The sequence below is a fragment of the Grampus griseus genome, assembly GCF_964374135.1.
Source record: "Grampus griseus genome assembly, chromosome: 1".
NCBI classification, from domain to species: Eukaryota; Metazoa; Chordata; class Mammalia; order Artiodactyla; family Delphinidae; genus Grampus; species Grampus griseus.
In genome coordinates, this window is record NC_139017.1 from 46,424,181 (window position 1) to 46,436,566 (window position 12,386).

The following is a 12,386-nucleotide window of genomic DNA, read 5'->3' on the forward strand; positions in this document are numbered from 1 at the left end:
ATAAAATATTAAATTATTAAAAATAAACTTGCATAAATAATAGAGGTTTAAGTACATTATTTAAAGCCTTAAAGATAAGTAATCACTAAAAATATATAAAATTAAATGAGACTGACCAATGGAGAGAGAGAAGAGAGGGAAAGTCGACGCTAGATTGATCAATTTTGTAGCAGGAAATCAAAATATATGTTTAGAGATAAAAAGTCATGTGATATGAGTTCATATCACATGAGGCAGAAGAGAGAAGAATCTTTTATTATTTGTAAATCCCTTTGTAAGGTTTGAATTCTTGTTTTCCTGCACATATATTACTTCTTTAATTATAATTATGTGTAATTAATTTAGAATTAACACATGAAAAGATTGTGGCATAATTCACATCAGTGTGGAAAGGTCTCCACACTGCCCTGGATGGAGACTGGCAGGGGAGGAAATATGAGACTCAGGTTTCAGAGATGCCTCTGAATCTTCTCTACAGCTTGGCGCCCAGACCTGGAATGGATAGTCCTTTGTTTACCTGAGTACATTCATGGATTTTTGGATATGAAATCCCTGAAACTAGGGAAAGACAGATTGCTAAAATGCTTTCCCTAATAAAGTAAAAAGAAATGGGTTTCCGAGGCAGTGATAGCAAGAACAGATGAAGTGTGATAAGGAGTGATTGGAGGAGGGAAAACATCAGACCAGAAAATTCTGGAGGCTGGCAGGGTCATGCTGAGAAAGTCAGCTAGAAGAGGTTCCTGGTGGCAGGGAAAGGCAATCGTCTTTTAAGATCACAGTTATGTAACATTCGATGTGAAAGTCCAGTCTTGTGCAGCCAGCCAGACATCCCTCTGTTAACTCAAGAGTGTTAGTAAAAGTCTGCTATGCAACTTTCTTATGTGACTGCTATTTTGAAGAAATCAAAGAAAAGAGGTGATGTTCTCTATAATTGATCAAGATGCAGTGAAGAACCAGAGGCCAGCCATAGTAGCTAAGTAAGCATGAGTGAGAATGACATTTGGGGAGGCAAAAAAATGGAAGAAGAGGTGACCATAAGAAATTATAAGGCTCCCCAGAATATCCAGAGATATAAGAATAACACGTGTGGGATAAGCATTGAAAGCTCTACCCAGGCTCTCAGACCTTTTTACCATTTCTGTGCTCTACTCTGCAGGCTTCTGTGTACTCTGGTTTCTTAGGGTTATACTTCCACTCTTTTGGGAGGACTCCCCTCAGGCTGCAAGTCAGCTTTGTAGTCACACAGAAAGAGTTGGATGCCCTGGGGGCTCATGTGCCCACAGGGTGTCCCTTCACCAATAACTGACTGGTACAGCAGAATGAAAGCCCAGTTCCTTTACCTGGAATTGGGACAAAATGTACACAAACTTATAGTCCAGGGTTCCCTTCTGGGTCAAGGTTAAGCCACCCTCCTTCGACTTTGCCTGGTCACCCTACTATGTGCCTTCCCTGTCCCATCCTGCTTACCCTACTCCTTTTCCCATTTCTCCTTTGAGAACTTGGAGAAGTTCCTTAATAAATTACTTTCACACAAATTCTCTTCTCAGGGTCTGCTTCTGGAGAATCTGTCCTAAAAGAGACACTAAAGCTATTTTAGTTGAAGTATTAAAGAAAAGAGTGATCACACTGGATGGGAAGACTTGGACATGCTCAAGAAGAATACTTGGGTTTCACACAGGCTTTCAAAGGCATCCAAGCTGGTTATTATTGGATGGAGTGTATGTCAAGCAAAACCAAATATACCTTAAATATAAAGAGGAACTGAGAAGTTGTTCCAGAGAAAATATTGGTAATCAATAGAAAGAGAAAGGAAAAGACGGAGGAAGACGTAATATTTGACCTGGGCACTGAAGGGTGAGTAGGAAGTGAAGATGTAGTGTAAATACATCTCAGACAAGGCTCCAGTATGAAAATAGAAAAGAGGCATTAATTTGAGAAGCATCAGGAAGTGATTGATATAGGGCCCTAATTTCTCATTCCAAGGGAAGCAAAGTGAAAACAAAGACACTGCATTTTTGAAAGGTGATTATTTATTTTTGCCATTCCACCAAACCTAAGGAAGCAGAAGCTTAAAATGAGATAGGATATAAACCACCAATAGTTCCACATTAGCAGTGGCGTCAAAAATTTCAAAGATTCTTCTAACACAGGTATTTTTTCAGTAAATAATAGCACTTAAGGACCAGTAGAGTTGCTAATAGGGGAAATGTACCTAATTCTCTGTTTTTAAGGGGAAGAGAGGGGAAATAGATGTACTGATTTTTAACTGGTGCTCCACTTCAAGTCTGTAGCTCCAATCTTTCAATCTCCAGAGACAGTTTATACACCTCCAGGGCCATTTTTACATCCTCTGGATTTGGGAGACACTGCATGAGTTTCCTGCCTGCGAGTACTTGTTCACAGCCCGAGAGAACTTCCTAAAAGAGATAAAAGGATGGTTTGAGAGGCTTCTCTCCAAACTGTGAAGGTATAAGATTACTTCAGGATGCCTATTGATGACAATAAAATTGGAGTATCAAGACCCTCCTTAGGACTGATGCAAGAAATCAGAAGATACTTTGTGCATCTCAGCAGAGTATTTGCCCTAAGATCGAGACCAGCATTGCTCTAAGGCAGCAATGAAACTAAGCAGAGAAGGAACAGCACTGCAGAAGATACCCGGGGAACTTCTTCAGGGTCAGCTGAAGGGATGGATCTGATGTCTATGCAAAAGCATAGCACTTACTGTAATAGAAAATGTAGAGCTGGGAGCCAGGTTGCCTATATCTATGGAACCTTCCTATCTAGGGGCTTGGTCTTTCTTGCTATAAAATAAGAGAATTAGAACTTGCTTTAAGAGCTCAACATGTGCTTTGAGAGTAAAAGTGCTGATTCTGAAATTGATTTAAACAACTCAGAAATGAGTCCCAATAAAAGTCAGATCTCATCAGTGTTGGCTGGAACAGTGCTCTGGAGCAGGTTACAATTTTTACAATGTGATAGAATACCCCGAAGTGTCTGCCACTTACCCACTCACACTTGGGCACTTCTGGGTACCAGGTTCTGTTCTCTGAGCAGATGATACTCGGAGAGCCGACCACACTATAGCCAGAGTCACACTGGACAGTGACAGTTTCAGACTCAACATACTTATACTTGTCCAGAGACAAAGTTCCATCTTTTATCTCTGGTTTCAGACATAGAGCTGTAATGCAAACACGATTTTGATCATTTTGTGATTCTCAGAATAAGATTTTACAATAGGAAAGAATACTGGGGGGTGAGAAACACTGATAGTAAATTTTGCCTGCAGTCTGAGAGTTGTTCTTTAACTACGTTTATTGTATTATTATAACAATAAAATTAATAACAACAATATTAATGTTAATGTATAGCTATCACCAACATAAAACACTATTATTATCTACACTTTGCTGGAGAGAAAAATTAGGTAAAGACAATTTATGTGACTTGTCTATGGTTGCGTAGCTTTTAGGTGACATGATTATGATATAAACCTAGGTATTGTGGTCTAAAATCTGAGTTTTAAAAACTACTGTATGTCAAAACCTGACTCTTTTCAGCATCTTAAGTATGTAATTTCTATTCTTATGCTCTTAGTATCTTCCTGTATTAAATGGAGACAATGGTGGGAAATTAGACACTTGAGTTGCTGTTAGCCGTGTGGTAAGAAAAAAAAAAATGCACACCTAATCTTGGTCTCATATCAAGTCAGCTTTTCTATGAGGAGGTGATGACATGCACCAGGTACTAATGGAGATACCAGATACTTCAAGGACGTTTGGGATTTTTCCATGAGTCCTCATTCTAACTTTCACAGGAATTCACTAAAATTTTGCTGAATCCTCACTATTCTCTTAAATTAAAAATTATTATCTCTAACTCTTGAATATTGATAAAGGTAGTACTGTAGAGCAGTGTGAAAACTACGATCCATTTAATGTGGTGCTGGGTTCATTGACTACTCATTGGAGAAAAACAAATTTTGACCGCTACTTTACACTATAAACCCGTAGGAATTCCAAGTGGGCTGGGGATATCAATGTGAAAGGTAAAGCACAAAGCTCTGGAAGATAACATAGAAGAATATTTTTGAGACAAATATTTTTTAATACCGCACATATTTTTTAAACAGCACAGTACCACATCCAAGTATTAAATACAGGAAATGAATAAATAAATACATACATACATACATACATACATACAAATTTCTAAGTGCTGCCTCTCGCTGGGGAGAAACCATACTGTCAGAACTTGCATGGTAGTCCTACCATCTTAGCAAGGGCCATCAGTAAAGTGGAGTTACCTTTACACTGAGGAGCTAGAGATGACCAATGTGAATTTCTGCAGGTGATTTTTTCTTCTCCAACCAGAATATATCCTTCATCACATTTATACTGCACCACAGTAGTAAAGGAAAAAATTGGACTCACATCTTCATAGGATCCATGGGCAATGCTAGGAAACATGTCGCAGTCTTGAATGGCAAAAGAGAAGGGTCGAAGAGAATGAGCTAGAGTTTAATTAACTATTCAGAGTGATGGACTCTTCCCATTTTATAGAACAAAGTCATTAAATTATACTGCTGAGGTATGTTTCATTTACTTAAAATCACTAGGAATGATTTATTGAGTTCTTAACCACTTGCTAGACACTGTGTTAATCATCTATATATGTTATACCATTTAATCCTCATGCTAACTCTCTGATGCCGTATGAGCATCAGACCCGCATTAGAGAAAAGGAAACACAACCGTACAAGGTCACAGCTAGTAAATACCAGTAACATGAATCAAATTGAGGATTCAACTCAGGTTTGTGTTAGTACAAAGTCCACTGTCACATTCTGGAATTCTGCTCTCGGTACTGATCATTGGACTTTCACTTTCTACGGCATCAGTGGATGCTTAAAGGCCATAAAATGAAAGTCTGGGCTGAAGAACAATACTCTCCTGTGACTTGCAAAGTCTAGCAATGCTCCATATTTGATTAAGCAAGTAGCTCAGAAACCAGTTAGAAAACTCTTACCTCCCTCACTTAAAGACAATGTCAGGAATTTAAGACAGGTCAGAAATTTAAATTATTTTAAGAATAATAGTTGGGGAAGTATTTCTATAAAGCTTTCGATATCCTGTGAACACCACCTGTAGTCCCAGGTGAGGCTAATGTGTGAGAGAATTTATGCTTCACATTGAGAGAAGGACCCTCAGGAGATCACTGAGAAAACCTAATGTGGCTCCTTTCAGGCTGGGGGGACATTAGTCACAGCGAACTAGTGTCCAGCTCCTGTCTGAGAAATCTAAAAGGCAAAGGATGGGCCGTCTAGTGACAGGCACTCTAAGGCTCTAAGGTGAGACTGAAGAACAGATCTCTGCTGCTTTGAGGTTGGCCTGGACTCCTGACATTATCAGAAGCAAGGCTGAGTTAGCACTTCAAGTAGATTAGAAATGGGCTGCATGAGAAAGACAGTCATGGTGGAATTGTCCTCAGGCCAGTCCAAAAGGGTCTCCTGAGGTGGGAGGAAGCCCTCTGTAAAAACAAAATAACTCTAGAAGTCACCAGATGATACCTAGGAGATAGGAAATAGGAAATGAACAACCAGAATCAGAGGTGGATCCCTGGATCAGCCAGACTCTGAACTGCAAATTGCACTTAGAAGATCCTCAGTGATGATGAAGGACCAATTAAAAAAAAAGAAAAAAACTCACAAGAGAGAATAAGCTTTAAATACCCATGAGGCCAAGAGCCAGCTCAGGTTCTTGTTTCCCTTACCTGTGCTCCTCCCAAAACTTCAACTCTGGAGGGTTCAGAAAGCATAGTAACGGTAACTCCAAGTAAGTTCTGTTTTAGTTGTGAGGAAAATAAATTCATCTGTGTATAAATCAACAGCTTCCATACAGCCTTTCTTAAACCTCAGATTAAGCACCTCCATAAAAATATAAAAATGGCTCTTAGTTTTTCTAAGTAAGCACATATATGCAGTTCTGTACTGGGCTTTTCTTGCAGTGTACTTTAAAACATAAGATTTAACCATACAAATAGTTCTACCACAACACTAGTCACACTTGTGCCAGAGGATTAGAACAGGAAATTAGTTCTGTAGGAGAAGGTGGTGACAGAACTGGGCACCAGAGTATCCAGGGAAGGCATCCAGGAATAAGTTGGAGATACCTTGAAGGACGGATAGAAGGTAAGTAGTTGACAAGATGTGAGAGGCAGATGGATATTGAGGCAATGGCGAAGTCTCTGGCCTCAGAAGGTCATTACTGTGAGAGAGGGGAGGCAAATCAGAAAGGGAGATTTACATCAGAGTTGGCAGACATTAATGCCATTTCAGAGAGTCAGGGTCATGGGTAATGGGAAGATTTGAGGGAACAGAAGAGAAAGGAAAAGGGAAACAGAAACATGAAAAAATAATTGAAAGACTTGTTGACAAATTTGATAAGGCTTTCCTCTACTACCTCAGTCTCTAGAAGAGGGGAACTTAGAGATGAAGTTGGAGGACGGAAAACCCCCAAGCATAAAGTTCTTTATCCTGTACTGATACTATAACCTAAATTAATACTGTCCCTCAATAATGTTCATGCATCTGATATGAAAAATCATCTTTCAAATATAGATATTCCTTAATTAACCCATGCTTTCCCCCTTACCAGTCTCAGTGAGGAAGAAAACATGGCTTCCACATTTCTAAATCAGTAAGCTAGCTCGCATAAGAGCATTCAGCCATTATTTTCAGCTCAGAATATTCCCTCTAAGCTATCCCAAATCTCCCATTTTTATGCCACGACAGCTGTTTCAGGGAACAAATTCATAAATATTTTAAATTTATTATGAAAATTAATTCTCCTAGATAAAATGTTAGCTAACAAAAGAGTAAAACATCACTTTGCTTAGAGGACATTTCCATCTAAATTCTGTAAAAATAAATTAATTTTCATAGTGACAGGTCTTCAGTTCTGGTAAGTTCTCTCAAATGCTTTGGCTTCTCATTCATTGCTAAAGATTTTCTTACATTTCAATAACCATGCCTTACTTTTATATAATGGTTTAGAATTCATGAAGTACTCTATATTTTTACTCTAGAAAATTTACTCTGTATTTGTAATAACAGAAAATATTTTTGTTTATGGATGGAATTTTTAAAAATTAAGCAATAAGTAAGATTGTAGATGGTATAATTAACCTATTTGGAAAGTAATCTGTATTAAGCATTTTAGAGCATTTAAATTCAAGAAATTGATTTAAAAATTAAAGATTATTCCTTGCTAAAGCAGCCTCACAAGAATTTTTGCATTTCAACACTTTGTTATTCTAGACACTATAAAATCCTCTATCTGAATTGGAACAACTTCTTTTATACTTAAATTTTATTTCTTATTAATATAGTTCATTGCACTCTCTCAAAAAGATTATGATATACCATCATTTCACTGAATTTGTTTTGTTTTTCTTTTTGTTTTTTTACATCTTTATTGGAGTATAATTGCTTTACAATGGTGAGTTAGTTTCTGCTTTATAACAAAGTGAATCAGCTATACATATACATAATCCCCATATCTCCTCCCTCTTGCGTCTCCCTCCCACCCTCCCTATCCCATCCCTCTAGGTGGTCACAAAGCACCGAGCTGATCTCCCTGCATTTCACTGTATTTGATTAATTCTTAATTGGGTATTTTTCTACATATGTTAGAGAAAATACCCCCTTTTCCCATAACCTCTGTACTCACCACACAAGCAGGAAGGGCACAGCAATAGCACCAAGACCCCAAAAAAATGCAGTGCTGGGAAAATGCAAGACAAATTGGTGGCCATGGCACAGTCTCAGAGGGGCCACAGTGGCACTCAGCTGTTCTCAGACACCTTGGATCAAGATGAGGAAAAGTAAGCAACAGTTGAGATGGTGCCTAAGCAAAGAAAAGCAGCCTTGACAAAGCCCAGCTATGTGTCAGTAAAGGGGAGGGATTGGGGGAGTGACTAGAAGGCCAGGTGCTTGGCATAGCTCTGACAGGGACAAGCTCAGAAGCCTCCTTCTTGGGCAGAAGCATCTGGAGGCCTCAGGAATTCTGTATGTATTTACTATTGTAACCCCAAGACTTTCTTGCAGTTCAGATACAGAACATGATGAATCCTTTCTGGATTTATATACATGATGTTCTCTGAGTAAACAAGAACACATGGTGCAAGGACTTCAGCTCATGATGCACAGTGTCTGATGCACAGTTGTCTCCTCAGGAGGTAGAAGCCATAGCATGAGGGAAGATAAGATGTCTGAGAAGCAGTCCCTGTCCAGGGAGTGGTTTCGTTAATCAGGGGTATGAATTGCTCACAGATAAATAGGTTTTTTAAAAGTCTAGAAAATTGTGTTTCTCCCTAGATAGCCCAACAGTCTAGCCAGAACAGAGTAAAATGTCTCTCAGTGTGAAAATACTAAAGATCTTGCCCAGACAATAATTATTCTCACAATACTTCAGTAGGAACTTCTTTTCCCTATTTCCTGGGTCTTCTAATGCACATAAAAAAGCAAATAATTCACTCTAGGAAGATATTCTAGTGTAGAAACTATTTTAGCCTGTGTTTGTAGCACAGAAAAAGCATGCACAGAAAGTTAAATTGTTGAGGATGATGAGTTAAGAAGAAAGGAAGATTTATTATGACTCTCAGAATATCTGAATGATGCTGGATCTGAGTGAAGCCCCAAATTTTGTCTCTAAGCACAAAAAGACAAGTGGATGGAAGGCACATGTGTTATTTTTCATGGATTATTAACCCCCAAGACTAAGATTTCTCCTAACCATCTGGGACTGCCTGTCTATTCATCCAGATCATTTCCTAAATTTTGTCTCCTTTAGTGGGCCAGAAGAAACTACTAACGTGGATTCTATACTTTGCCCACCAACTGTGGATTACTGTTCCTAGAGGAGATGAAGATAGTTGGCTAAACAAAAGAGAAGACTAAGTTCTGGGAACTGTCCTAATGAGCTTCACTACTCAGCTGACCTGGAGTGACTCTACATATCAATAATAGCCAAAATGCCTACTTCTCAAAAATAAATGAGAAGCATTACCAAATATAGCTGAGTGAACACCTTTGGCATACTAAAGAAAACAAAATTAAATTTCAACTTCCTAGATAGAAAGAAAAAAATAGGAAACCTACTAAATGGCTGCTGCCTTTAGAAAGAGGAGCCACAATAAAGCAATTTAATGATTAACCAGAAAGTTTTGCTGAGCTGCTTTTAATCTTTAAGCACGTCATATACCAGAACTTTACCTAAGTTATCATAACTGATCCTCAGAAAAACCTGTGACCTGGTTCTTACCTTCCTCTTTGCATAGATGAGGAAACAGGTTCAAATAGATTAAGTAAACTGCCCCCCAAACATTTCAGATAATGAGCAGCTAAGCCAAATTCTGAACCCAAGACTGCTTATAAATTCAAGATTTTTTCTTTATACCAAAATAATTTCCACTTACTGGCCAATAATGGTTTTCCTTCAGAACACTGAACCAACCATTTGGGAGTAAATCAGCATTGTTGGCCTTTACTCAATAGTAGTCTTACCCTCCAGTTGCTGCTGGTGCTGCAGTTAATGGCTTGGACCTGTGACCTCCTCCAGAGAATGTGCTGGAATGGCAAGAAACACCCCATCCTGATGTATCTAGGAAGTTATACCCTGTCCCCCAGGAGCAAGGAATGCCGACTGATATTGGAATACAAAAGCTATGACTCCTTGCCTCAAGGCTGGACAAAGCTGTGGTGCAATCTACTCTCTAGAGCCACCATGGATCAGGTGATTCTCCACTTAACCTGAGAACAGTCCTTGATCAGCTCCTTTCTCTCCGTATCCTGCTGCTTTATTCCCCTAGAGTTGTTTTTTCTTTTTGTTTTTGCTGAAGATCACAGCATCAAAAATTCACATGCATCTGAATGCCTTCTGAAGAAGCTGACTGAAGACAGTTTGTACCACTAATGCATCTAGGAAGCAAACTCTAAGAATGGGATTCTAGAATTGGATCATTCTTCAGCCAACTGACCATCAAGACTCCATCTCTGGTGATTCATGAAATATTGATAGTCCTGGCTTGCTGTATCCTTGCAACAAAAAACATTTTTACCTGGTAAACTCTCATGGCATGTAGATGGAAGGAGATGCATTGGCTGTGCAATATCTCTGACATTTGAGAAGTGTAATAAAAATAGCAATTATTAGGATTTTGCAAGGGACAGTTGAGTACCATTGATACAGGCCTGAAAGTGAGAGCTCAACACAATCAATCACAATTCAAATCCAAGTGTGAAAGCTACTAGTTACTATTTAAAGAAACCGTTATCTCAGGTAGCTGGGAGGCTAATCATGCTAAGGACCAGGTTCAGGGTATAATCATAAAGGAATACTAGAACTTCAATAAAAGGTGAATTCTTAGCCCTGGCAAGCTTCCTACTCAGACTCAGGACCCTTTTGGAAGGAATGGTGCCTTTAGATTTTCAATGAGGATATCTGGGTAGTTGCACTACAGAACCATGAACGCCAGATTCCCCTAAACCAAAAAAGCCTATATAATTGGTCCAGTATCCCTTGTTATAAGATAGTGCCCCTGTTGCTTGAAGACTATGCAGAGGAATCAAATGTGACAGATATCTTATAAGGCCATAATTGCCCTTCTCAAGATTTACCCCCCACCTCCCCTCCAGGCATCAGACCAATAGCTGGAATCAAATCTCAGCATGAACTGACTAAAGGCATGCCACGCCTGCTGAGGGAAGAGAGAAATCATATGCAGGATCTATGGGACCTAGTTAGCATGAGTTTGGAGATAGGAGAGCATGTCTAGGAGGGGATCCCAAAGCAGGATAAGGGAGAGTTTGTCAGGATAGGGGATATTCTCCCTTAACACAAGATTTAACACCCTGGCAAGTGCCCTGAGTGTCAGTTCTTACATGTTTCTGGATGATTTGGGAAGGTTAGTAAAAGTGATAGTCAATATTAAATGTGTAGAGATGTCAGAACAGCCATGGCAGGCTAAGTAGGAAGTGATCAAAGGCTCAGAGAAGTAGACGTGTTAGAATGATCTAATTTATAAAACCAGAAGACCAACCTGCTATCTTCTTCATGGGAGCCCTGAGGACAATAAGCAATGTACTAGTGACAAGGACCAAAATTATACAGTAACTTAGTTGTGGCTGGCTCTCTGAAGGCTGCATCTTATGGTAGGAGATGCTGTGGTTGTTTAGCAGCACTGGGGAATATAGAATCCCAGGATAGCAGGGCTAAGTGGAAGAACTTAACCTTCAAAAGCAGGTTAGGTGAAAAATACTGGAGGGCTAGAACCAGGGAGATGCAAGAGATGTGCCTAGGATGCAAAATTAAATAAGAACTTATTCTCAGGTTGTGGAAACGCTGACCCTGAAAATGAGAGTCTCCTTAAGAGTGAGGCATGTAGGGCAGTAAGGTTGGAATGCAGCCAAGGGAAGAGGATATCCTGACCTGTAGAATCTGTGAAGAGGGTTAATAGATATGATGTTCCTTAGGGTAAGGATCAGCCAACATGGGAATTTCTTGAAATATAATTAAAAGAGGTCAAAAATGAATGATACAAAGACCAAGGTCAGCTACTTCCATTGAATGTCATGATCTTTTACTCAGTTACTTTCCACTCTCCCCGCTTGGTAATTTTCTCACCAGTTCTCAGACTGAAATTGAGGACAGATTCCTATGAGGAAGGACTGTGCAACACCATGACAAGTATATATATTGTATACTTCTCCAGTCCTTACCCCAAAGGAATCTTCAATAATTTACTTAAGTCATTGTGCACTAGAATCTTTAGAGACTTGTTGTATCTGAACTATCTCTGGTACCTGGGAACATAAAGTGTCACCATGACCCCATTAAAATAGATGCTACAGGGGCCAGGCAATAAAGGATTCCTAGTTCATGTCAATCTCACAGTTATCTATTGAGTTTTTGGACCCACCTGGTGGTCATTTCTGTGGTCCTCAAGTGTATAGCAGTTCATAGGACCCTCACATTAGTACTCTGATCTTTGGAATGAAAGCTATCAAGGTAAGGAAACCTATGTTTTAAAAAAAAACTATAAATATTATCATTTACTGCTAAAACACTGAATGCTTTTCCCTTAAGATTAGAAGTGGAGGCAAGGATATTGACTCTCATCAGTCCTCTTCAGCAAAATATTGGAGGACCTAGCTAGTGCAATAAGGAAAGAAAAAAGAATAAAAACATACAGTTTGGAGCTTCCCTGGTGGCGCAGTGGTTGAGAGTCTGCCTGCCGATGCAGGGGACACGGGTTCGTGCCCTGGTCTGGGAAGATTCCACATGCCACGGAGCAGCTGGGCCTGTGAGCCATGGCCGCTGAGT

The 12,386-nt window shown here is 39.4% G+C and overlaps 1 protein-coding gene across 1 annotated transcript; it reads right to left on the reverse strand.

Annotated features, from left to right (window-relative positions):
• Nucleotides 1-2,178: 2,178 nt before the first annotated feature.
• LOC309822028 (C4b-binding protein alpha chain-like) lies at nt 2,179-4,454 on the reverse strand (the record flags this gene model as incomplete). The annotated part of the gene is made up of 3 exons (XM_082653629.1): nt 2,179-2,417; nt 3,009-3,184; nt 4,310-4,454. Coding segments are annotated over 3 exons (459 nt in total), but the record flags the coding sequence as incomplete, so codon positions are not given.
• Nucleotides 4,455-12,386: the final 7,932 nt, after the last annotated feature.